Below are 27679 nucleotides of genomic sequence, written 5' to 3' on the forward strand. Positions count from 1 at the left end.
AGGTAATGGAAAGAGTACTCACATATGGGAGGATAGCTGGCTGCCAGAGAAACATCAAGGCAAGATCACCACACTGAAACCACAGGATTGCAAGCTAGCTAAGGTAGAGGAGCTGATAATTCACAACAGATGGAACCATAATCTGATCTTCAGAAATTTCAATTCCAAGGATGCAGAATGTATACTAAGCATTCCAATAAGCCAGAGCAATAGAGAGGACAGCAACTACTGGTGTCACACCTCCAATGGGAATTATTTGGTGAGATCAGCTTACAACTTACAAGTTGATGTCCAGAGGGAACATGCACAAGAAGCCAGGGAGAGGGTAGGTACAAGCTGGATTTCGGCTAGACAAAAAGGTTGGAAATATCTTTGGAAGCTAAACATTAAGCACAAGGTTAAGATTTTTTTGTGGAAATGTTTGAACCAGGCGTTACCTGTTAGGCAACTCATTTATGATAGAACGAAACAAGGTGACCCAACTTGTCGATTCTGTGGTGAGGAAGGTGAGACCATCGAGCATGCGTTGCTTAACTGCAGCCATGTCAAATTAGTATGGAAAATGTCACCTGTCCAGTGGGAAGGAATTCAAAACCAGCAGGGTTGCTTCAGTCAGTGGTGGACTACGGTGATGGAAGGCAGAATGCGAAGAGAAGGTAGCAAACATATCTCCCTAACAGCAAATATCCTTTGGCAAATTTGGAAAAGCAGAAATGCGAACGAATTCGACGCCAAGCAGCACCCTCCTTTGAAAACAATGCAGACAGCTCAAGAGGAATGGTTGGAATACGAGGAAGTTTTGACAAAAACCTCAAGCATGAGCACAGGAGAAACAAGAGCCCAGACGGAATCCCCTCAGCAACAGCAACATATCGATTGACAGGTGCCGAACCTGTGCAATAATAATTACTAAAAAGTCCTAATTACCACCTCAATTAAATAATTATAGAACAAATCCAAGTACTGGAGCAGGGACCCTAGGTGTGCAATGGGTTACTTGATTCACCCTGTTCCCGAAGAGTTTGCTTGATCCGATATACCGGATTTGTCTATAAAAATACTAATTTTGCGTACAATGGCAAGTAGGGTCGATTCCACAGGGAGCAGGTAGGAAATTATTTCTTTCCAAATTAGTAGAACGAAATTGGGGGATTTTCAATGGGAGGCAAATAAAAATAAAATAAAATAAAACAAACAAAATTCAAAACTAACTCACAAAGCACAATTCACTGAAAATAGCAATTAACAAAAGTTCTACCCAAAGGATCAACTGCGCAGGCACGGTCCAATTAAATGATCATCGATGCAAAGATATTTCATCTATTTATCACTAGGTTGGTTATAGTTATCAATAAGCTCTGACAACCAGTTCTTCCTTACCTTTTCGACAGTCAAGGTACGACCATTGACTGCTTCCCTAACCCGATAACAACCCTAGGTACGACCGTAGGAATTTAATTACCCAATTGCATTAAATCTAGAAGAACCCAACCCTAACCAATAAACGCGCTAAGAGAGTTTATTTAAGCTAGATCCTGCGTTTCCCCATCATAAAACCAATTATGGTGGTTGCCACGGGGTGTCAATTAAATGAACAATTACGGATTCTATTTAATTAACGTGGCAGTAGGCTATTAAATTAAATCAAATACCCGGCCGTTGATATTCAATTAATCAAATACCCATGAACAATTAATTCAGGAAACGCACGAATAGCAACAAAATTGGAGGAAATAATGAAAGCTTGATTAGATCTCACAGATATTATGGACCGCGCCCTTGCGTCAACCTTTTGGGTAGAGGGGGAAATTAGCCGCTTCTCATCGTTTCAATCCCGCGTGATTTAATTGAATTCATTCAATTATTTGCCAAGGAATTGGGAAAGGGAAATTAACTGCAATAACAACCGAAAAGGCCCTGCCTTCGTCCCTGCTTCGGAGTCCCAATTACAAAGCCAAAGCTACGAATGAATTGTCCAGCGAAAAAGTTGAAAGTCAGAAGAGGAAAGCGACGTCTAGCGCCTGGGAAAGAGAAAACTAAAGCTGTTGTTTTTGATTCAATGTCAATCTAGCTATCTAATTTGCTGCCGAAGAAAAAACCAAAAAGAAACGACGGAAAGCGTCTGACAAAAAGTAGAAAAGGAGAATTAAAGCTAAGGTCTTGATGATGTGTGAATCCTGCTTCCTCCCTTCTTTATAGCCGCCGCACAAGAGAAAAATCAAGGCCAGAGACGTCTGGAGCAATTCAAAAAGCTATCCCCTTTGGAGTTTTGATCCCCCGCTTCGGGTTCACGTGGACCACGGTCCGTCTTTCGGTTTCGTCCACCTCCCAAGGCGTGGCCACGCCCTGGGACGACAAGTCTTCTGGAAATTTTCCCCGCGAGATCATTTTTAATGTCGATCACCTATAATTCATACCAATGTGAAATATGAGTTAGACCTCAGTACTTAGCACAGTAAATAGCCAAAATTAGGCCGAAATAACACTGCAAAATGTGTCAAATAACTGTTCTATCAAATCCCCCCACACCTAGACAATGCTTGCCCTCAAGCATTTCAAAGCTCAGAAGTACAACCAAGAGAGCAGAGGTCATGCAGTAGTCTATACTAACACAAGCATCTAGGGTCCCTGACAATATCACCAAGGGTAGAACACACCGGACATGTTGTAATTCAAAGAGTATATACGAATACTAGGATCGCTCAATTCAACATCACGGAATGCCATTACCATAGGCTTGCACGTTTTATCACATCTCCACCACTTAAAAGTGAACTAAACACATAAATCAAAGGGACTTTAATAGGGTTGTAATGGGGCTCAGGTGAAAGGCGGGTTAAGTAGGTATGGATAGGGGGTAAAGTGTCAAGAGAACGTCCAAAACTCACCAATAACCACAGTGCTCTACTGGAGGAGTTTCACTAACAAGGCAGTTTCCATTTGCTGTACACCCTGTACAAGTGCCCCAAGATTTTTTTTTTTTTTTTTTTTTGTCGGCTCGCAAGGCGTGGGCACGCCTTGTAGCCCATAGTCCTCTGGTCACAAGGTCTCTTCATGAAATTTTTTTTTTTTTTTTTTTTTTTTTCAAGAGGCAGTCCTGTAAGGCGTGGGCACGCCTTGTAAGCCAAAGTCCTCTGGTCAGTGCCCTTGTTCTTTTTTTTTTTTTTTTTTTTCAATTTCCCCTCCTTTACACAAAGATGGCATCATATAGCTCCTAATCTATCAGCACTTTCAACCCCAAAATCGTTGTTTTGCACAAATGATGGATTTCAGACATCCCTTGACAACACAGGGATCAACGAGAAAGTTTAAAGGGGTCTTGGGTTAACAAACACGGATATCAACCAGAAACGAAGGACAGAAGCTCAAGTTGGTTCACTATTGGGATATAAAATGAGGGCTTGATTCTTTTTTTTTTTTTTTTTAGATAGCTGGAGAGGGTTGAATCCTAAATGCCCTTATCATTTCAAATGCACCCAGTTCATCAAAATGTGGTCTTGACATGTACAAAATAGCAAGTTCTAGAATGTTCATACCATGTGCGATACCCACTCAATCAAACAAAATAGAGCGAACAAGAATAATATGCTAAAGTAAGGCTCAAAAGCTCCCCAAGAGTTACAAAAACGGGTGAATTCCAGTATACTCAACATTCGATGACATTGCCAAGGGAAACAAAATGCACGGCTAGCATATACGACCACATACCCACTCACTTTGATTATGTCATTTATCACAACAATATGCCCCAACACTAACAAGCATAAAAATAACCAAAAGAGCGACTAACTACAATGTTTTTTCATTTTTTCCATTTCTTCTCTTTTTTTTTTTTTAAGTGACAAAGCAAAAAGAAAGAACTAATGAAAAAGAAAGTAATGGAAACCACTCCCCCCACACCTAAAACCTACATTGTCCTCAATGTAACATAGGAAAATAATTGCAAGGGCAGAGAGAGCGAAAACTTCCCTGACTACCGAAAAGGTGCGGCCGGAGCCTAAGGAGGCGGCGGATGCGGCGGCTGGAAGCCAATGTGAGCATAGTAAGCTGCTTGATTCTCTGCCTGAATGCGGGCGAAAACCTGGAGCGCCATAAGCCGGCCATCTATCCTTGCCAGTTGGGTGTTGAGGTCATGAAGACCCATTTGGAGGTCCGGGTAGCGGGGATCCCCAGCAGGAGGAGGATGAGAGGAGGACGGACCCGCCTGGTCCGGATGGGGTGGCGAGTCAGTGGAGGGTGCAGTGGTAGGCACCCGGGGCCGCGGCCCGCCCTCACCAGGGGGCGTAAACTGATAAACATCGCCCACTTTGAAAATAACCCCCATTCTCTCCAAGCTACGCAAATCCAGGGGTTCATTTTCTCGAGCTAGAGTGTAGTTGTGCTCCTTGTCTAGATCAAGCACTCCCACTCGAATGGCCAAGTGAGTAATGAGTGATCCCAGTATCACTGGCTTATTACGCTTTTGCATGACCGTTTCCATCTGGGTGGCCACCCAACATCCAAAGTTAACTCGAACCTTGTTGCGCATGCACCAAAGAAAATAGAATTCCACTTTGGTAAGCGTGCCGGAGGTATCCTTGCGCCCCGAGAAATTGTGAGCTAAGAACCTGTGGACAACCTTCAAGACCGGATCCTTCAGATGGGAAGCCTTCGACTGACTCGGATTGTAGACTTGACGATCCGTGGACCACTCCCTCCAAATGTCAATGTAGTCAACTGAGAACGGTCGGGTGAAGTCACACGCACTGTTTATATATGCCCCAGAGGCAATGGTGTCCTCACTAGCAAACCCCAAAGTCATGTTAAACTCATTAATTGACATACCAAACTGAGTACCTCCCAATCTGAAATTAATGACCTCCGGCTCATCCAAAGTGATAAATTCATTTCTGTTGAACTCGAATGTGGAGAAGAATTCACAACACAGTTCCTCAAATGTAGGATAGTTAATGAGTAGATATTGTTGCCAACCTATGGCTGAGAATAGCTGTTCAACCTCCCGTGCAACTCGCAAATGGTCCAAGGTCGGGGCATGAAAGCACCTACAAGGAGTAAAAGGACGGTTTGCCAAGTTGTTAAACCGCTCCACTTGTGCCTGTGTAAGATTAGTGACCGTTTCCCCCCCTCCTCCAGGAGACATAGTGCTCTTATTCAGGCCCAGACGAGACCGAATGGTGGGTTGAACCGGGGCTCGCCTCTTGCGAGGTTGGGACCCAGACGGCCCAGCAGTTGTCGCCTTCTTTGGAGGCATTCGGATGCCCAGAGATGAATGTAAAGCAGCCCGGAGACAGCCAATCAATTACCCAAAAGAAGACACGGGACCACAGGTAACAAATAATATGCAACAAATCAACAGTCCAATAGCAAAGAGGGAACACAATGTCCCCACCAACAGCAACCGGTCAACAAATACCAACCAAATGCCCCCACTGCCGTAAATTGGCCGACAACAATGAACAAAACCAAATCAACTCCCCTCAAATCAAGAAATCAGTTACTAAAAGGCAACAATCAGTGAGCTACCAACCTCGTGTTCCAAATATTAAATTCACTAGAGCCCACAAATTTCGCAAGTATAAAATCACAGGGAAGCAGATATAAGGTCTCTCCCTTCAGATGATCAAATAACTGGTCCCCCCGACAATACCAACAATTATCGCAACCCAAAAGGAGGCAAAATTCAGCAATTAAAATTCCCAATCGAAGTCACCAGCTCAACAAGAAAAGTAGGGGTACCACTTTTTCTCTTTGTCCACGCTGAAGAAGAAATTGGCGGAGAAGGATAGCTGAGGCTGGGCGGTCGGCAGAGCAGGTCGCGGGCGCTGGGGTGCGACTGGCGGGCGCGCAGTGGGCTGGGCTCGGTTGCTAGTCGGGCGGCGCAGGGGCCTGGCGCGCGCGCGGTCAGCTTGCTGTGGGAGATGGGCGCTGGTAAAGGCTGCGCAGGTGGGCAGGCGCGCGGTGGAGGCTGGCAGATCTGGCGCTGGGCTATCGCGGATGCTGAGGCGCTGCACGACTGGGGAAGAGCGCGCAGGGGGTCTGCCGCGCGCGGGAGAGAGGCGCGGGCAGCGAAGCTGTCGCGCGTACTGCTGCTGGGCTTCGCAAGGACTGGCGCGCACGGGCTGCTGCCGGCGTCGCGCGCGCTTGGTGCGCGCTGCTGGTGTGGATCTGCTGGACTGAGGCGCGCGGGGCTAAAGGGAGCAGGGGCGCGCAGTTGGACCTGGCAGGGGAAACGCTCGCGCGCGCTGGAGTGACGGATCTGGCGGCGGCGGGCTGTGCAGGCGGCGGACTGTGCAGGCGCTAAACAGGAAGGAGAAATTGTTGCAGTGCGGCCGAAAGAAATTTGGAGGAAAGAGGCCAAAACCAGTCAAAGAAGAAGGAAAAAAATGGAAAAGAACAGAGGCCTAGTCAAATCCCCTTTTTTTTTTTTTCGCTGTCTGAGGGGTTGGAAGGCGTGGGCACGCCTTGGAGAGCATACTCTTCTGCCCACAACATCCAAATGATGGCCAAACGAGATTTTTTTTTTTTTTTTTTTTTTTTTTTTTGCAAGGCGTGGGCACGCCTTGGAACCCCTACTCTTCTGTCCAACACCACAAAAACCATCAAAACATTAAAATAAAACTGAAAAATCATAAAGTAAGGAAAAATGATCACAACTAATATTGAAATTCTTGGGTTGCCTCCCAAGCAGCGCCTTTCTTTAACGTCTTTGGCTAGACATGGCTTCCAACTGTCTAGACTTCACCACTTGGATCATCAAGGGATAGAACCTCCACTTGCTCGCTATTAAACCCTTCATAATAAGGCTTTAAACGATGACCGTTGACCATGAACTTTTTCTCCGTCTTGAGACTTTGGATTTCCACTGCGCCATAATGAGAAATATTAGTAACAACAAATGGACCAATCCAACGGGAACGCAACTTACCAGGAAAAAGCTTAAGCCTCGAGTGATAAAGTAGGACTTTTTGCCCAATGACAAATGACTTCCTCGAGACTTGTTGGTCATGAAAGACTTTGTTTTTCTCCTTATAAATTGCTGCATTCTCATAGGTTTCATTCCTTAGCTCTTCCAACTCCTGTAATTGGAGCTTTCTGTGTCCTCCAGCCTCCATGAGATCCATGTTACACCGCTTAAGTGCCCAAAATGCTTTGTGTTCATATTCCACCGGGAGGTGGCAAGGCTTACCAAAAACTAACCTGTATGGGGACATCCCAATCGGTGTCTTATACGCAGTGCGGTAGGCCCAGAGAGCATCTTCCAATTTCACACTCCAATCCTTTCGATCAGGCCTCACCATCTTCTCCAGGATCGACTTAACCTCCCTATTCGATACTTCGGCTTGACCATTCGTTTGGGGATGGTAGGGAGTGGACACTTTGTGGAGCACACCATACTTACGAAACAAGGCGGTGATCGTTTTATTGCAAAAGTGGGTGCCCCTGTCACTCACTATGGCTCTCGGCATTCCAAAACGGACAAAAATGTTAGATCTTACAAAATCTGCAACCACTCTAGAATCATTAGCCCGGGTGGCTTTTGCCTCCACCCATTTGGAAACATAGTCAACAGCAAGTATAATGTACAAGAAACCAAAAGACGAGGGGAATGGACCCATGAAATCTATACCCCAGACATCAAAAATCTCAACAAATAATATGGGGGTTTGACTCATTTGATCTCTTCGAGAGATATTCCCCACCCTTTGACACTTATCGCAAGATTTGCAAAACAGATATGCATCTTTAAACAGAGTAGGCCAATAAAAACCACTTTCTAACACTTTACGAGCTGTCCTCTTTGGACCAAAATGCCCTCCACATGCAAACGAATGACAAAAAGTCAAAATAGAGTGAAACTCACCTGCACTTACACACCTTCTTATAACTTGGTCTGAACATTGCCTCCACAGGTACGGGTCATCCCAAAGGTAATGTTTGGCATCACTCTTTAGCTTATCCCTTTTAGCTTTTGGCCAACCTGCAGGTAATTGACTCGTGACCAAAAAATTGACAATGTCCGCGTACCAAGGTATCGACGAATCAATGGCCAAAAGTTGCTCCTCAGGGAACGACTCTCTCAACGGTAGATCTTCGTGATTTGTGAGCAACCGGCTCAAATGATCAGCCACCAAATTCTCAGCTCCACTCTTATCCTTAATCTCTAAGTCGAACTCCTGCAGGAGCAGGATCCATCTAATGAGCCGCGGTTTGGCATCATTTTTCGCCAACAGGTACCTCAAGGCTGCATGGTCAGAGAAAACAATTACTTTGGCACCCAATAAATATGACCTAAATTTCTCTAGTGCAAAAACAACAGCTAGTAATTCCTTCTCCGTCGTGGAGTAATTAAGTTGGGCTCCACTTAAGGCTCTCGATGCGTAGTAGATCGCGTGTGGCGCTCTTCCAATTCTTTGTCCCAACACGGCCCCCACGGCATAGTCACTTGCGTCGCACATAATTTCAAACGGAAGGCTCCAATCTGGGGCTGAATGACAGGCGGCGATGTCAGTGACTCCTTCAATTTATCAAACGCCATCTTACATTCACTTGTGAAATCAAACGGCACGTCTTTCTGCAGCAGTTTGAACAGGGGTGCTCCGATCTTCGAAAAGTCTTTGATAAATCTCCTGTAAAAACCTGCATGGCCCAAAAACGAACGCACTTCCCGGACACATACGGGGTAAGGTAGAGCAGAAATAAGGTCAATTTTTTCTTTATCTACCTCTATGCCCTTAGCTGACACGACGTGCCCTAAGACAATGCCATGATCTACCATAAAGTGACATTTTTCCCAATTAAGTACCAAATTCGTCTCTATACATCTTTTCAGAATTAAAGCCAGATTTTCCAAGCATTCATCAAAACTGTCCCCGTACACACTGAAATCATCCATGAATACCTCAATTATTTTCTCTACATACTCGGAGAAAATACTTACCATGCACCTTTGAAAGGTCGCTGGAGCATTGCAGAGTCCGAAAGGCATCCGGCGGTAGGCAAACGTGCCAAATGGGCATGTGAAGGTAGTCTTCTCCTGGTCTTCTGGTGCGATTGCGATCTGAAAGTAACCTGAAAAACCATCCAAGAAACAATAATAAACACGACCTGCCAATCGTTCTACCATCTGATCAATAAAGGGGAGGGGGAAATGGTCCTTTTTAGTCACGGCATTTAGCTTCCTGTAGTCGATGCACTGGCGCCAGCCAGTTGCTTTCCTGACCGGGACCATATCACCCTCCTGGTTCTCCTCCACGGTCACTCCCGCCTTTTTCGGGACTACCTGGACAGGACTCACCCATGGGCTATCCGAGATAGCAAAAATGATCCCCACCTCTAGAAGCTTGAGTATCTCCTTTTTCACAACTTCCATCATCAGGGGGTTCAATCTTCTTTGAGCCTGTCTTACCGGCTTCGCATCTTCCTCGAGCCGAATTCGGTGCATACATAAGGATGGACTTATTCCCTTGATATCTGCTATACTCCACCCAATTGCCTCCTTATGCTCCCTCAGGACTCGCACTAGTTTGTCTTCTTGACTTGGAGACAGGTGCGCAGAGATGATTACCGGCAGTGTCTCCCGGTCTCCTAGGAATGCGTACTTAAGATGCTTCGGCAGAGGCTTTAATTCTAAATCTGGTGCCTGCACAACTGAAGGAAGCAGTTTCGTTTGAGCCTCTGGCACAAAAAGAGAAGTAAGCTCATACCTTGGGGATACGGGTGGAAGTGAGTGTAAGGCTTCCACTGCATGGAGCAAATCTCCCCTTAGGTCCACATCATGAGTTACTCCCAACTCCAAGTGCTTGGCTAGAGCCACTTCCAAAGCGTCTTCGCCATCTAATTCGAAAATTTCCTGCACGAAAGGCTCAATAACACTCAAAGCAAAGACCGAGTTAGATTCTTCTGGGTACTTCATCGCCTCAAAAATATTGAAATTCACAGTTTCACCATCAAATTCCATTGACAAAGTACCCTCATTCACATCTATCTTAGTCCTGGCAGTGCTAAGAAATGGTCTACCTAACAAGATAGGTGATGGGCTTAATGATTTCTCATCTCCCATGTCCAAGATATAAAAATCTGCAGGAAAAACCAATTCATTTACCTGTACCAAGACATCCTCAACTAGCCCCTCTGGATATGCATTTGTACGATCAGCTAGTTGGATTATGATGGCTGTTTCTTTAAGTGGTCCAAGATTTAGAGAAGCAAAAATAGTCTTGGGCATCACATTGATTGACGCCCCTAAATCTAACATTGCTTTCCTAATCGGTGTATTCCCTATCTTACAGGGGATCGTGAACATACCTGGATCTCCACACTTGGGTGGAAGCTTCCTTTGGAGCATTGCTGACACATTTTCTCCCACCGCTACTCTTTCGTCCCCTCTCAATTTCCTCTTATGGGTGCATAGATCCTTGAGAAATTTAGCATATTTCGGTAACTGCTTGATTGCATCCAGTAAAGGGATGTTAATCTCCACTTTTCGGAACACATCTAGAAGCTCTTTTTCCTTCTCTACTTTTTTTGTCTTCTCTAGCCTGCAAGGAAAAGGAGGTAAGTTAGATTTAATAGTGGGCGGAAGAGTGATGATTACCTTGGGATCCTTGCGAATACGCCCTTCCTCTTCAATTTCCTTCTCTATCTCCTCTTCACTTTTGCTTTTTGAACTTTCCACTTTAGGCCCTTCCAATTCCTTGCCACTCCTCAGTGTCATGGCACTTACATTCCTGGGATTTACTTCAGGTTGTGAGGGTAACTTTCCATAAGAGTGGGACTCCAAGCGATTGATGGCAGTTGCCATTTGGCTTATTCGAGCCTCCATATCCTTCATGCCTGCTTTTGTGTCCTGCTGGAACTGAGTGGTGCTCATGGCTAAGGTTCTAGTTTCTTGCTGGAGCTGGGCGGTTGTCGTAGCCAGGTTGGTAGTAGTCGTGGCTAGGTTTTTGACTAGGTCCTCCAGAGAACTTCCTGAGTTGGAGGACGAGGGTTGCGATTTTGGTTGCCATGGCTGGTGGAATCCTGGTGGACGATTTGGAAATGCATTTTGTTGCCTATTCCCATAACTGAGATTTGGATGGTCCCTCCAGCCCGGATTGTACGTATTGGAGTATGGGTCGTACTGTCTGCGGGGCGCGGGCACGCCTCCGGCCATGTTTACCTGTTCCGCCCCGTCCTCTTGCAAAATGGGGCACGAGTCTGTGCAATGGTCCATGCTAGTGCATATTCCACACACCTTCGCTCGCGGCGCGTCTCTCATGGCTAATTGCCTAACAACTGACGTCAGTTCTGACATTTGTTGCTGTAAGGATGAAATCTCTACCTCGTTGACTCTACGGGGAGGGTTGCTCTCACGGAAGCCAAATTGCTGGGAGTTTTCTGCCATGGCTTCGATGAGCTCCCACGCTTCCCTTGGTGTCTTGTTTGCCAGTGCTCCCCCACTTGCAGCGTCGATGATACTCCTATCGGTTGATTGGAGCCCTTCGTAGAAGTATTGGATTAACAGTTGCTCACTAATTTGATGCTGCGGGCATCTAGTGCACAATTTGTTAAACCTTTCCCAGTATTCGTACAAGGACTCACCGGGGTATTGTTTAATGCCGCAGATCTCCTTCCTCAAACTCGTAGCCCAGGATGCAGGGAAGAATTTTTCCAAGAATTTCTTTTTCAGCTGCGCCCATGTGGTAATACTACCTGCTGGTAGGTAGTACAGCCAATCTTTAGCTGCATCTTTGAGAGAGAATGGGAAGGCTCTCAATCTAATTTGCTCTTCAGTGACCCCAGGAGGTTTCATACTAGAGCAGACCACCTCGAACTCCTTTACGTGCTTGTGGGGTTCTTCGCCAGAGAGACCATGGAAAGAGGGTAAGAGTTGAATCAACCCCGACTTCAGTTCGAAAGCGGTATTCTCAGCCAAAGCGGGGAATGTGATGCATAAGGGCTGGTGAGTCAGCTCCGGGGCAGCCAGCTCCCTCAATGTTTGGTTGTTGGCCATGCTTACTTCGTCTTCCGCTGACTCGTTTGCAGCAAATAAGTGTCCTTCTTTTTGCCTCCAGGTCTCTTGCCTCCGCCTACGCGCTGCCTTCTCAACCTCAGGATCGTATACTAATTCACATGTGCGAGAAGAACGGGGCATAAACCAGCAAAAGTACCAAGAAGAATAGAATAAAATAAAAATAAAAATAAAAACTGAATTTGAAAAGAAACAAATAATCCAAACGCCAGCTCCCCGGCAACGGCGCCAAAAATTGACAGGTGCCGAACCTGTGCAATAATAATTACTAAAAAGTCCTAATTACCACCTCAATTAAATAATTATAGAACAAATCCAAGTACTGGAGCAGGGACCCTAGGTGTGCAATGGGTTACTTGATTCACCCTGTTCCCGAAGAGTTTGCTTGATCCGATATACCGGATTTGTCTATAAAAATACTAATTTTGCGTACAATGGCAAGTAGGGTCGATTCCACAGGGAGCAGGTAGGAAATTATTTCTTTCCAAATTAGTAGAACGAAATTGGGGGATTTTCAATGGGAGGCAAATAAAAATAAAATAAAATAAAACAAACAAAATTCAAAACTAACTCACAAAGCACAATTCACTGAAAATAGCAATTAACAAAAGTTCTACCCAAAGGATCAACTGCGCAGGCACGGTCCAATTAAATGATCATCGATGCAAAGATATTTCATCTATTTATCACTAGGTTGGTTATAGTTATCAATAAGCTCTGACAACCAGTTCTTCCTTACTTTTTCGACAGTCAAGGTACGACCATTGACTGCTTCCCTAACCCGATAACAACCCTAGGTACGACCGTAGGAATTTAATTACCCAATTGCATTAAAGCTAGAAGAACCCAACCCTAACCAATAAACGCGCTAAGAGAGTTTATTTAAGCTAGATCCTGCGTTTCCCCATCATAAAACCAATTATGGTGGTTGCCACGGGGTGTCAATTAAATGAACAATTACGGATTCTATTTAATTAACGTGGCAGTAGGCTATTAAATTAAATCAAATACCCGGCCGTTGATATTCAATTAATCAAATACCCATGAACAATTAATTCAGGAAACGCACGAATAGCAACAAAATTGGAGGAAATAATGAAAGCTTGATTAGATCTCACAGATATTATGGACCGCGCCCTTGCGTCAACCTTTTGGGTAGAGGGGGAAATTAGCCGCTTCTCATCGTTTCAATCCCGCGTGATTTAATTGAATTCATTCAATTATTTGCCAAGGAATTGGGAAAGGGAAATTAACTGCAATAACAACCGAAAAGGCCCTGCCTTCGTCCCTGCTTCGGAGTCCCAATTACAAAGCCAAAGCTACGAATGAATTGTCCAGCGAAAAAGTTGAAAGTCAGAAGAGGAAAGCGACGTCTAGCGCCTGGGAAAGAGAAAACTAAAGCTGTTGTTTTTGATTCAATGTCAATCTAGCTATCTAATTTGCTGCCGAAGAAAAAACCAAAAAGAAACGACGGAAAGCGTCTGACAAAAAGTAGAAAAGGAGAATTAAAGCTAAGGTCTTGATGATGTGTGAATCCTGCTTCCTCCCTTCTTTATAGCCGCCGCACAAGAGAAAAATCAAGGCCAGAGACGTCTGGAGCAATTCAAAAAGCTATCCCCTTTGGAGTTTTGATCCCCCGCTTCGGGTTCACGTGGACCACGGTCCGTCTTTCGGTTTCGTCCACCTCCCAAGGCGTGGCCACGCCCTGGGACGACAAGTCTTCTGGAAATTTTCCCCGCGAGATCATTTTTAATGTCGATCACCTATAATTCATACCAATGTGAAATATGAATTAGACCTCAGTACTTAGCACAGTAAATAGCCAAAATTAGGCCGAAATAACACTGCAAAATGTGTCAAATAACTGTTCTATCAATGGCCTCATGACACTAAGATTTGCAACACAAAAGAGCAAACACACTCCTCGATTTGGGATAGGTGCCACTATAACAATGGGCAATCAAAGAATGATCCGAGGGTGGATGTTACAAGAACGAAGTTCTGGACACCAGGTCCTGGATGAGCTCATAGCTATCAAACTATTGATGAGTAAAGCTGCTGTCCAGAAGATGGAGAAGATTGAAGTGCAAATCCAGAATAAGGTAACGTTTACTCTCCTCCAGCAAAGGAAATCTCAGGAAATGCGAATGCTCACCTTGATGGAGGATATCTATAGTCTTAAGGCCTTGTTTCGTATGTGCTCCTTTTGTTTAATTAATAGGAATCTTAACCATATAACTCATTGGATAAGCGTGCAAGCGCTAGACTTTGTTGTAGATCAGGAATTTTTGATTCCTCAGTGTTAGTATGCACTGGTTGTAAAGTTCGCTCAAGTCTTTACTTGAAACTGTAAAGGTTCTGTTCATCTATAAAATCACATATCGTTTCGACAAAAAAAAAAAAAAGTATATGCTAAGTTTTTATTTTCAAAACTTTTGCTTTCCTTAATTATTGAACCTTAACATGCAATTTGATATTGACCACTCTAATTGATGGTAATAAAGCTTCGTATGAGATGAGCGTGCATATTAGCGAATACATTAATAATTGATTAATTTTTAAAAAATGGCAAATAAAAAAGATCCTAATAAGCAAAAACTTATTATAGGAAAATCAACAAAAAAAGGCCCAATACTAACATGTGAAGGTGTAATTGTAAAAATGGGTAATTGACTGTGAATAGTGTAATTATAATAAAATAGAATATATTTTTTGCTTGATTTCTTAAATTTGAAAATAGATGAAATTGATTTGTAAAAATTATGCAGTTTTTTCAGTTTTGTAAATTAGGGAACAAACATCCTAAAATTTTTTGTTAGAGAAATATATTATTTTCTTATAAATAAAAATTTGAAAAAAAAAAGAAAACTATTTTAACATAAAAAAGAGATGAGAGACAAATAAAAAAAAAAAAAGAAAACAATCATATAGCAAAGGGGTATTTTTATCTTTTAGGGGTTAAGTGACACAAAATGAAAGTTAGGAGGTAAAGTGAAAAATCAGGATATGACTTTAGTGGGTAAATTACAATTAATCCCGTTTGTGAATTATAACACCCATCCTACCAAAAATAAATAAATTTAAAAAAAAAAGAAAAAAAAGAGAGGAGGCTCTGTACTTAGCAGGGAGTTCTTCTTGGGGGGCCACGGTAATGGCTGGCTTCTAAACTGAAGGTCCAAATTTCATAAACCCTTCTCGGCCTCGTGCTTCTTAAAACCCAAACTAATTTGCTCTGGCCTTCTGTCACTCTGTCCCTCCAATTCAAAAAATGAACATTCTTTTCCCCAATCCCCTTAGTCAGCTCTCAAAATCTGCTTCGCAGAAAATGTTTAGGCATTTCTTTTGCACAAGATCACCAAAATCCCTCGACCGATCTGACCCTTCAAACAATCTTTACAAAAGAATTTCACCTCTGGGTGATCCAAAAATCTCAGTGGTGCCTGTGCTTGATCAGTGGGCTGCCGAAGGAAGACCTGTCCACAAAGAATATCTAGAGAGCATCATAAAGGAATTGAAAGCATACAAAAGATACAAACATGCCCTCGAGGTTTTGCATTCTTTTTCTCTTGCTTCCTTGCCATTTTCTTGTACTGAAACGCAATTTCTGTATTGTTTTCCTGTTTCCGTTGGACTATATGCTTGTGGATATTTTTCCTATTATGAGTAAATGGGTAAAATTTTTTTAAAATAAGTGGATAATCATACTTGGTTTCCAGAAATATAGAAGTTAGATTTCTCAATAATCAACTTTTAGTTAGGGTCGACTGCCAGGAGATCGACGTTACTATTTCTCATTTTTTTTCTCCTTCCCCAGCTTATTTTTCTTTTCCTAATCCATTTGCACATCAAATCAAACATCATTGTCACAGACCGAATGAAACAGTTTGGATTAACTTTGGACCTTTCATTGGACTTGATGGTTGCGAAGAGTAGGAGGTCAAGAGCCCAAATTTGGCGTACATTAGATTCATGGGCGAAGTATTGTTTGCACCTTATCATGCACTGTCTGAGAATAAGAACCGTGAATCATATGGACACCGCTCCCAGTAAAGCAACCAACTTAATTGAAGAAAACTTAAGAAGCATTCTGTTTCAATTTTGTGAAACATACCATGCATCCAATTGGATTTCCAAATACTTAAATCTAGAATATGGAGCAACTAATTATGGAACCTACACAATTACTAGCTTGAAGCCCAGTCCGTGTATGAACCTTCCGCACTTTATGTAACTCCTTTTGTGTGAACATCATCATGCTTCTGCAGGTGTAGTCATTGTCGCAGATATATCTGAAAATTGAAATTACTGAATTTTAGCTATTTGTGAAGCTTGATCTTGGCACCTGGCCAGCCAGTTTTCTATTATTTCTTTCTTAAATGGGCTCCTGTCTTTCCTTAACAAACTTTAGATAGAAAACTGGAAAATTTCTTTAGCATATTCAATCACATGAAGCTCTGGAATAGTTCGTACTGGTAAAGAAACCGCCTATGGTAGCATGATAAAGCAGCACAGTGGCAAAGTTGTAGCTGTGACAGAATGGCTGCTTTCTCTCCTTTGGTCCGTACTCGGTACAATTGAATTATAGGTGGATTCATATGCCTGTCAGGTTGATCGGAAGGGGGAAGGATAAAATAACTTGCTTTTTGATTCTTCCTTTCCTTCTGACTAGAGCAGTATCATGAGAGGTGTTGCTGTGACTAGGAATTGAATTCTCGAAATGTTGATGGGAACGGTTGATTTGCTTGCTTGAAGTTCAGTTGTTAACTCAGTAGGGGTGAGGTGAATATAACATTCTCTGTATGTTGTGAATGTTAGCCAAATTTAACCTTCTTCTGCAGCAGGGCATCTGCTTTAAGGAATGAAGCTGAATGAAAATGGACTCCTAATGTTCTTATGTATGATATTCCTAAATGTAGAAAGTACAAAAAAAATTTTATAGTCATGTTGCCTTCATCTTATGATTCCATTCTGTATCAAATTTATGTTTAGGTATCACGGTGGATGACCGAAAAAAGATACATGCCTTTGAGAGAGCTGGATGTTTCCATTCAAATTAATTTGATTCACAGAGTACATGGCTTGAAGGAAGCTGAGAACTGTTTCAATAATGTCTCTAGTAAGCTAAAAGGCTTTAATGCTCACATAGCCCTCCTTAACTGTTATGTCCATGAAAAATCAGCGGAAAAAGCAGAGGCCTTAATGCAGAAAATGAGGGAAATGGGGTATGCTAATTCACCACTACCCTACAATCTCATGATGAATCTCCATTATGGCTTGGGAAACTGTAAGAAGCTAGATGATCTAATGAATGAAATGGAAGGAAGGGGAATTAAATTTGACCCATTCACCCTCACCATCCGGTTAAGTGCTTATGCGGCTGCTTCTGATGCTGAAGGTGTAGATAAAATTGCTAAGATGATGGAAATTGATCCGCTGATTGTTCCAGACTTTAGTGCCTATGCTGTTGTAGCCCAGGGGTACTTAAAAGTTGGTCAGTTGGATAAAGCTTTGCCAATTTTGAACAAAATGGAGGAATTAGCAGTAACCACAAGGAAAGGAAAATTTCCGTATGATTTCCTGCTCAAATTGTATGCTGGAATGCAGAGGAGAGATGATGTGCTCCGAATATGGGAAATGTACAAGCAAAAACAGAAGATCAATAACAAGGGTTACATGACCATGATGAGCTCACTACTGAGCTTTGGCGACATTGGAGGCATTGAGGACATCTTTAAAGAATGGGAATCAAGGGGATTATCCTATGATTTTCGGGTTCCAAATGTTTTGATACATGCTTATTGCAGAAATGGGGAATTGGAGAAGGCTGAGGCCCTTATAGACAAGGGGTTATCAGAAGGGGGTGAACCTTTTTCAACAACATGGTTTTATATGGCACTTGGATACATAAAGGATAATCAAATTTCAAAAGCTGTGGAAGCATTGAAGAAGGCAATCTTGAAATGCCCTCCTGATCACAAGCCTAATACAGAAACATTGAACACCTGTCTGGAACATATGGAGAGGGGGGATGTGGAAAAGTCAGAGGAGTTCATAAAGCTTATAAAGAAAGAGAGCTTATATTCACTGGCTGTTCAGGATAGCTCCATGGATTTTATCAAGTCTGGTGAATCTCAATCTTGATTGCATGGCTGATATCGAAGAAATTGCAGCATCAAGTTTTCAATTTCTTGAACGGCATTACATTATGAAGAGCATATATATAATGATACATACACCTTGCTGATTGGGTTTTCAACCGCTCATGATAGCTCAATTTCAGGTAATGTTTTCGAGGCTGCCTAGTACATTTGATTCAATTCCTTGTAGTGTCACTTACTGCGGTTAGTCATCACTCACCAGGTAAATATGCAGTTATTCAACTCTTCATATTATGTTAACAGCCTTGTTGTCACGGCGAAGTGGTTTAGTAGCAACATAGACTTCACTTTAAGGTGTTTAAGCAGTTATTTGACCCCTAACTAGCCTCTTGGAGATCATATATATTGCTGTTTGATATGACACTTATATTTTCCGTACTCTAGATATCAGAACATTCCAAGTTAGGTATGGAATTGAAGCTAGATATATTGTACTTGCGTGATGAATTGAATTTTAATCAAGTGCTGAACAACTCTTGTACCCCTAGGCGTGGAGGGATTCTCTCACTACCTGCCAACACCTGTATATCAGATTTCACATGGGAGTCCTTGTCAAATGTTTAAGAGGTGAATCCTCCTTGCATGCCCTACAATGCCCGATCTGATTCTTGCATCTGCCTTCATCAATGAACGTGGTACAATCAACCACTAGTAATTTCATTTTTGTCCCTACATATCAAGGGCCAAGCTACAGCTTCTTGATTGGGATAAGTAGTTTATTGTACTCTGGTTCTACTCTCATGGCCCATGAAATTATGTCTCAATTATGTAATATGAAGAATATTCAACCTGAAAAAGCTTCCAACCAAGAGATAACCTGAGAAGGGTATCAACTTGATAATTCAAGATGTCCTTTTTCCAGCTGAATCAGCTTGATGCGTAGCTTACATCATTCTGGCAAATCCATTATTCTTATCCGAAAATGGATGCAATTGTATCAAATGCTGACAATCCATTTGTCAGACACTGAAAGATTTGCAACGCTGATCATCTGCTGTGATAGGATATCATGTAAAATGAGAAGAAAAGTTTGAAGATGACAATTTGCCATTTGGGCTCGTTTTGCGCAATCTTTGAAGATAATTAGAGCTTCCAATGCACAACATTTTGACTTCTTGTGTCTTCCATTTCAGTACGAGAGCTATAATTATTATTGTTCAGTTCAATCGATCCTTGCTATCAGAGACCGGACTTCTAAAGATAATACTAAAAACCGATTGGGTAGTTGGATTATGGAACTAAATTCGGGGTTTGGTACATTGGATGAAACTTTTTTAGAATGGGCCATACATCTATGCAAAAGGATAAGTTTACAGTGGAAGTTTATTGAATATTCACTCCGTTTGGATTAGTTGTGTTTAAAATTATTTTTAAAATATTTTATTATAATAATGTATATAAAAAAATTTTATTGTAAATATTTTTTGTGCTATTTTTGAAATAGATTTTGAGATATTTGTAAAGTTAAAATATATTTTAGTGTATTTTTTAAAAATTAATACTATCACTCACTGTCGCTGTCACCTCTTCCCAACTCCTCCTCCCTTTTTCTTCTCCCTTTTTCTCCTCTTCTCCTTTGTCCTCCCTCTCTCCTCTTTCCTTCCCCTTTCTTTCCCTTTTCCTGCCCCTCCCCTCCTTTCCGCTTCTTGTCTAGTTGTGGACAGCTTGGGGAGGTGGAGGTAGGAGGGGCGGCGATTGTGGCCGGAAAGGGAAGGGGAAGGAAAAGGAGGGAAGGAGAAGAGGAGGAAAAGGAGGGTAGAAGAAGAGAGAGGATGTTTTTAGAGTTATTTTTGTTTATATATTATTCTAACATTATATATGAAAACATTAATAATCATGATTCAACTAGTTTTATCCTCCCCTATTTAGAAAAGGTTAAAAAAAAACAAACAAAGTAAGATTCTTTGGCATATGAAAATGTTGCAAATAAGATTGTGGAGCTCTTATTTGTCCAATTAGAACGTTTTCATTAGTCAAAAATTAATTATTATGCTTGGTAAGTATTTTGTCTTGACCGAAATAAAATTTCTAACCAAAACGGATCAATAGGCAAACTATAACGCAGTTGTAACATAAAAAAAATGTAGTAACAAATAAGATTAAAACGAGTTTAAATGATCATTACAATAGTAGTATCTTTTTTGTTTCATTTTCTTTCTTTGTTGATTATAATGAAACGGTAATTAAGTAATTCCACAAAATAAAATGTCATTCATTTCATACTAGCTTTTATTTGAACATATTACCATCTGGGATAAAAAAATTAAGGTCCCCACACCTCCAAAAAATAAAATAAAATAAATATTCATTCACATAGGTCCCCCACGATTTTAGACGCTGGCACTTGACTTTACATGCATACGACAACGCATGGTCAAATCATACTGTAAAATCAAGATGGTATTATCATTGTTTTATTGTAGCTAAAATGGTAAAAGTACATTACAATGAGCTTTGCTGATGTTCTAATACCCCATTCAAATTTTTAAAATTAATCATTAAGCTTTGGTGGGTAGCATTTTTTGTGATATGATATATGTGAAATAAGAAAATAATAGAAAAAATTGAGCGGCGATTGTTATTCAAAAAATGGAGAACCCAACAGAGCCATATTATTCTGAAATACAGCAAAGTACATTGAAAAAAAAAAAAAAAACACATGGACAAGTTATAAGGAACATGAGAAATCTATAAGCATGATTCATTCCCAAAAAAAAAAAAAAAATCTTCAACGCATGATGATGATTGATGAGTATCAAAATAATTCCATCACATAAGGTGCACAACACACCAACACCTAGATAAAGAGTGTTGAACGACCTATGATCTGCCGACATTTTTTGCACAAAGAAGTCCTTGGGCCGCTACTTACCTTCGACTTGTCATTTTCACATGGTTTTACACGGTATGTTAATTATATGATAAGTAAGAGTTTAATCTAACATCAGAACTAAGCCTATGTTCGCATCATTTATAACATTTAATCAAACCCGTGCTAAAGCCTCCACTAGAATCTTTTTGATCTTTGACCGCGATTTCGCTCGACTATCTTGGTTGGAGATCAAGAGTTTCGCCATTTTAATCAACCCACCCCTTCATTCTCCTGAGAAATAAACAATCGTAAGAGAGAAGGCAAACGGAGCTAGGGAAAATTAAACTTAAGAGCCAAAAACTATAAGCTCCTAGAAGGCCTCCTAATTAACCAAGACCTTGTGCAAGGTCTTAATTTTTGGAATCAAGATCTTACACGAGTATTGAGAAACGTATTTAGAGATTGAAATTCAAAAAAAAATGGTTTTATGTTCGTTTCATAAGAGAGAATTAAGCTTGACTGGCCAATCTATCCGCATATTATCTGATGGAATCAAATTGCAAAACTAAGCACAGAAACAAGTTGTAGTCTCAAGTTCTTCTATGGCAGGATCAAAGTTCGAGCAGAAACGAAAACCATCCAAGACTTGGCAAAAATTGTGGGTATTACCACAGATCATCATATATTACATACCATGTCGTAACAATCGAAGGTTATTGACATGCCTCTGAGATCCATTTGTACAAAGAGGTCAGGGGAGGAGGGATACCTAAGCTAAACATTTTCGTCATCGATGCTAAAGCACAAGACTAGAATACAAAAAGGCACAATAGAATCCAACAGAAGAGAAAAACTGATATTCTGTTTAAGGATTTGTGAGCTTGTATCTCCTGCCTTCTCACCCTGGGGCTGGCACTTCCTTCTGTATGGTATGAATTGGGAAATGTATAAAAGCTCTCCCAGTTACCAAATGCCCTAGCATATATCATCTCTCCATAGTTTCCATTCATAGGATGACAAACCGCCAGTGGGACCGTTAATGCAGGTGAACTGGAATCCTCACTCTCACTCGGGGCTGTCGGATCAGTTTGTAGATTCAGGTAAGGACTGTTAGATGGCAGCTGTTGGCGAAGATTGGCGGAAGTCGCCTGAGCTTGTCTAGCAGATGCGTTTGGTCTAGGAGGTATTGCCATGACCTTACTTGAAGAGGTCACTTTGTCGTCAGACACAGGTTCAGAGAGGCTTCGGCCACGGCCATAAAGGGGCACAAGGGATTCTTGGGAAATTTCGGCCTTGCAAATTGGGCAGTATGTGCACTCATCTTGAGTAAGAGAAGACATCTGCAACTCTAGCCACTTATAAATGCAGGGCCAACAGTAGAGGTGCCCACAGAAGGTAACAACTGGATCGTTCGCTGATTCTAAGCAGATGCTACAATCAAAGCAGGCAGATGCCTTCTCGGAGTCTGCTATTTTTGAAGCGGGGATGGATTTCAAATCTTGTGCCAGTTGTTGCTCAAATTCCATAGCCATGATTTGACAATCTTCTATCAGCCTAGGATTGTTTTGTCTGAAAAGAGACAATCAGAAAACAACAATGTTTTATTTTAGTGCCTCGAGAGATCGGCTTTCGAAACCGAAAACACAAGTAAAGGTCAAAAGAGCATCAAGATTGCATATGGAGACCAACAAGTCAAGACATGGCCAAAAGATGCTAGACGGCCAAATAAGTTAGGAAGAGATGAGTAAATGCATCTTTCTTGGGTACAACTCAGTATTTTTAGTCGTGTTTGGTGGTTGGGTGTTTAAACAATATCCAAAAACATGATGCATGAATCAACAAAAATAAAGGGCCCATCAGCACGAATTTAGTAAACAAACAAAAGGAAATTAGTAGGTAAACAAACAAAGGATGGAGGCACGCCTCCAAAAGATAATACATGTGATCCTTCACAGAAGACTCCTTCAAATTTCTGAATACTAGCAGCTCTTTAGTTAATTTTTTTTTTCATAAATGAATCTCCAATTAGCAGAAAGATTTCCATCTCAACACCCTAGTGATCAACCAAATTGAAGAAATTGAAAAGTTACAGGGAAACTAGAAAAGTAAAAGGGCTTGTTGGCTTCTGTTTAGACAGGCGACAAAATTGGCAGGCAAAGCACATAGAAGTTTCAGACATATAATTTCCAAGTGGTCCTATACACTATACAGTAGCATATCTTGTAAAATTTAAGAGAAAAATCAAATCTTGAAGATCTCCGCAGAAATCAATTCAAATACTACTTTAATACCGTTCATCCACGCAAAATCACCAGCATCTATCCCAATAATTTGTTTCAATTCTCATACTAATAACCAACTAAAAAGCTCAGCATCACAATTCACAAGCAAAAACCAATCCTTAAAGAAATGGATCTAAGTGAATATTCCGCATTAACTTACAGAAAATTAAATTTTACATTAACATGATCTTTAACAACTATGCAAAATTAGTCTCTTGCTCCAACATGTTAACGTAGAACTTGCAGAGCTACCACATAAGGCCAATACAAAAGTTCCCCAGACTAACAAAAGAAAAAATACTAGCCAAGGATACACAATAAAGATGATCAAGGATACACACCTAAAAAGAAAAAAAATTTGATGGATTCTTGTTCCAAGAAGGAGCTGTTCAGCTTTCTAGTGCTTCAATGGCTCTTCTTGAGAGAAGATCTGATAAATCTGGAGTTGTTCAGAGAATCTCAGGAGTAACCCAGTAGGATTTTTTCAGAAAAAAATGAGAATGAGTGTAGCCTTGATGAAGTTAAGGTGGGGAACGGAGGACGGTGGTGGTAGTTGGCACTTGAAGAGCTGATGGCCTTACTCTTTGGGGAGAATTGGGAGTTAATAGGGGGCTAAAATATATATACACAGGCGAAGAAATTCTCAACAAGGGAAATTAGTGGAGTTGTATTTTTTATTTTCTTTATTTTTTTTTTTTTGTGGTGCCGTTTGTTTGATGGGATGACGTGGCATTTTCTTACGGGTGAGAAAAAGGAAATACACGTGCGCTACACTCTATGTTTTATTGTCCTTGTCACCGGTGGCCAAATCCAGGACGAAGCTTCTATTTTCTTTTTGTTACTTTCTAAGATAATATTAAATGGCTAAAATGTGACTTTTTATGCTTACTCGGTTAAAATCTCAAAGGTGGTCGTGTTTTTTTATTTACCTATATGGTGTATATATTTTTCCAAAAGTATATTTAGATTATTTACTAATTTTTCCTTGGAACCACAAAAATTTAATTATATAGCTAAATATGTGCGTGGATCAAGCAGTATAAGTGTATAACTCTATTTGCAAGCTGTACCAAAATAATGTACAAAAGAGAAATTGAAAAAAGAAAACCACCAAAAGAGATCGAAAGACATTATGCTCACATGGTTTCAAACATGGAAAAAACTTATCCAGTTAATAATTTGATTATATTTTATTTATTTACTAGTTTTTAGCCCATTATTTGAACGGGACTGCATATAATTTGTTGAAAGATTTTTAAAAACGAAAACGATAAGTTGATTGAGAAAAAGATTTAGTAAGGCATAATATAAATGAATATATATAAAGCAAAAATTAATAAATTGGTTGAAAGTTATTATAAATAAGGAAGTAAAAAAAGAAAATTTAATATTATCGCAAAAAGATAGATAATTATAAATAAAAAAATCAAACATTAAAGAGGCTCACGTGACGAAAAGATAAATAATCCATTTGGTAGAACATGAATACATCCAATTCAACAAGTTACCATATATGTAATTGAAAACATCATTTCATTTCATATATATATATATAATTAATTTTCTATATATTAACAGTGTATACAGTTTCATCACTGGATGCATGACACATAATTTAAATTTGAATTTAAAACTCAAATTTTATATATGTATCATGCATCCAACCATAACGGTGCATACATTATAAATATATATAAGATTAATTCATATGTGTGTGTGATTTATCAACATAATATAAATTAAGGTCTTGTTTGGATTGCAATTTTCTGTAGTTTTTATAAAAAATGTATTATAGTGATTTAATATATGTGAGATAAAAATTTGATTAATAAATGTGTTCATGAAAAATATAAAAATTTTTTTGTGAAAACTGGCTTTTCAAACAAGGCCCAAAGCTTAGCATTATGATTTTGCCTTCCAAGTTACACGCTTCATATACCTTTTTTTTTCTCTCAATTTTCTATCTTAAACTTTTACTTTATGCTCCGAGTTAACGTTACTTTCGTTTGCGGAGTATATTTTCCTTTCTAGTAAGTAGTTCTCCAAATTAAAATTCTACAAAGTTGAAGTTCGAAAGGAAATGATTTTGAGCCAAAATTGGTAAATCCGCTTAGAAGAAATAATATACCATACGAAAAGAAAACGCGGGTGCGAAGGAGAGATCGCCGTCAATTAAATGGTGACATTGACGGTCAAAATTACTACGTTTGTCATAGTACAACGGGTCGGGGGAAATGGGGCAGGAGCGGTCATATGAACGGTTCACGGCTAGATTTTGGTCAAAAAAATGTGTGGTTCAAATCACTAATTGTATATCGATTTTTATAACGTGTATGATATTCATAAAATTTTGTATTAAAATTATACATTATACAAATAAAATTACATCATATACAACTAAAATTATATATTGTAAAAAATGATCAAAATCGCCAAAAATGATTGCACCTGCGACCGTCCTGTCCCTTGTCCGAGTGCGCGCGCGGGGGGGGGGGGGGGGGGGTGGGGGGTCCTTAAAAGCAATTGAATTGATCAGTGTAGTGGTATGAATTATGATGGTATGAATTATGATGGAAGTTTGACGGGACCAGAGGACCTGCCTGCTGAATTCTGCTGCTTCTAGATGGCCTTTTACAGGTCTCTGCAGTGGCTCTTCTAGAAGATTGACAAAAGATATCCATCAACTTTCTCTCTCACATTTTGACAAAAAAAAAAAAAAAAAACTTTCTCTCTCACATCGTTCACGGCAATAAATTGTCATGCCTCAGCCTCACCACTCATCCACTGAAGTTCGGTCCCATACTACTATGAATATAACATTTAATGATCGTTGATCAATCACCTTTTGTAGAAATTTGTTGAAAATATTCCTTAAATTTTGCTAAATAAACTTTTTCATCCTTTACTTTTAAAATATTAACTTTAAATCCCTTACAAATTTAAGTTAGTAAAATTTAATCTAAATCTAAATTTTCGATCATTTTTTAGCCTGAAATCATTGTTTAACTCACATACAATCATTTTTTATGTACAGCAAAAGTCAAATTTCACTTGTTTAGTGACAAAAACAAATATTATAAATTGGATCATATCCAACTTTTTTTAGGAAAAAAATGTAATTTGGATTAGAGTCTATTTTCTAGGAGTAAAGATAAATACAGATCGGATCATTTTGTTTAATTAAAAATGAAATCTAACTTTTTGCTCTAAAAAAAAAATGATGTATTGGTCATGTGATGAATTCAGGGTGTCAAAAACCTAAATTGGGATCAAATTTTACCAACTTAATTTTCTAAAGGATATAAAATTACTATTTTAAAAGTGAATGACGAAAAAATTCATTTAATGAAAATGTGAGACATATTTTGAACCATTTTTCCTTTTTATTTCTTTACCTTTTTTTTTTTTTTTTACAAACATCATAATTTCAGAGCACTAATGACAATAAAATACAACCACACAACAAATTTGAAAAGCTAACAATGATTACAACATACTGAAAAATTAACAAAGATTACACTTGAAAGTTTCAAAATATATTCCAAATTTGGATAAAACTCATATTCAGTCCAATTGACATATCAGCATGTCTTCAATTACTAGTTAACTACTTCAAATTGAATATCAAGTTGAGCAGTGGCACAATAAATTTTAGATCTAACAAAGAACGTATTTTGAAAATGAAAGGTGAGATATTTCAAGTAATGATACATTACAGCCATTTGACATTAATGTTTAACATATTAATGCATGGTTGGAAATTGTTATTATTGTCTTTATCTTGTAGTAGATAAAATCTTAGCTGCCAATTGTATTTGTCGCAGCAATATATGGGCACCTTAATAGAATCACTCAATCATTAATTATAAAAAAGTGTGAATTTGAAAAAAGAGTTAAAACTCTTACCCACTCAATCATTAATTATAAAAAAAAATTAAGCTTATTGTAATTGGAATTTAAACACCCTTTTGGAGATCACAATGTCACATCCAAGGCTCCCGGAAGGAAGGTACACAAGGACAGTTGTCGTGTACTCATATAACACACAACCTCTTCATGCCTTAAATTCGCATATTTACTTTCACATAAAGGGTTCATAAAAGAACCTATAGAACATAGGACACATGATAACCAACTCCTTTAGTGGGGGTTGGCCACCACCTTCAGTATGAGGTGGGGGTCAAGGATTTAACCATGTCTTCTATCAAAAAATTGTCACTTAATATGATTTTATTTAAAATTTATGTGAGTGATGATGATTTAGTCCCTTTGATTTTCCGTCATCCTGTAAATGTAGATGGTGACAAATAAGAAAAAAAAAAAAAACATATGACACATGATGTCGAATAATTGAGTACAATAGTAGTAGTACTTTTCTTTAACTGTCAGGAGCCCGATGGCTCGTTAATGATTAAGA

General features: G+C 40.0%; 2 protein-coding genes across 4 annotated transcripts; one reads left to right on the forward strand and one right to left on the reverse strand.

The window, feature by feature from the left end:
• The first annotated feature begins 15109 nt into the window (after positions 1 to 15109).
• LOC113730968 (pentatricopeptide repeat-containing protein At2g20710, mitochondrial-like) lies at positions 15110 to 19279 on the forward strand. Of its 3 annotated transcripts, none has more exons than XR_003458436.2 (3): positions 15110 to 15557; positions 17000 to 18290; positions 18657 to 19279. XR_003458436.2 is itself a non-coding variant. In XM_027255976.2 (2 exons), exons 1-2 carry the CDS (start codon positions 15279 to 15281, stop codon positions 18149 to 18151), a joined length of 1431 nt encoding a protein of 476 aa, XP_027111777.1. In that variant the 5' UTR covers positions 15110 to 15278; the 3' UTR covers positions 18152 to 18649. The 3 variants fall into 3 exon arrangements, 1 of the variants encoding a protein (XP_027111777.1); XR_003458437.2 differs by lacking the exon at positions 18657 to 19279 and adding an exon at positions 18371 to 18649; XM_027255976.2 differs by lacking the exon at positions 18657 to 19279 and having other exon boundaries at positions 17000 to 18649.
• Positions 19280 to 21626: 2347 nt separating this feature from the next.
• On the reverse strand, positions 21627 to 23743 carry LOC113730969 (E3 ubiquitin-protein ligase RMA1H1-like). Its single transcript, XM_027255977.2, has 2 exons — positions 23604 to 23743; positions 21627 to 22549 (listed from the first exon to the last, which is right to left on the reverse strand). The coding sequence occupies exon 2, from the start codon at positions 22510 to 22512 to the stop codon at positions 21790 to 21792; it is 723 nt and encodes a 240-aa protein (XP_027111778.1). The 5' UTR covers positions 22513 to 22549; positions 23604 to 23743; the 3' UTR covers positions 21627 to 21789.
• Between the last annotated feature and the right edge of the window lie 3936 nt (positions 23744 to 27679).

The sequence above is a fragment of the Coffea arabica genome, chromosome 2e (genome assembly GCF_036785885.1).
Source record: "Coffea arabica cultivar ET-39 chromosome 2e, Coffea Arabica ET-39 HiFi, whole genome shotgun sequence".
Classification (NCBI taxonomy): domain Eukaryota; kingdom Viridiplantae; phylum Streptophyta; class Magnoliopsida; order Gentianales; family Rubiaceae; genus Coffea; species Coffea arabica.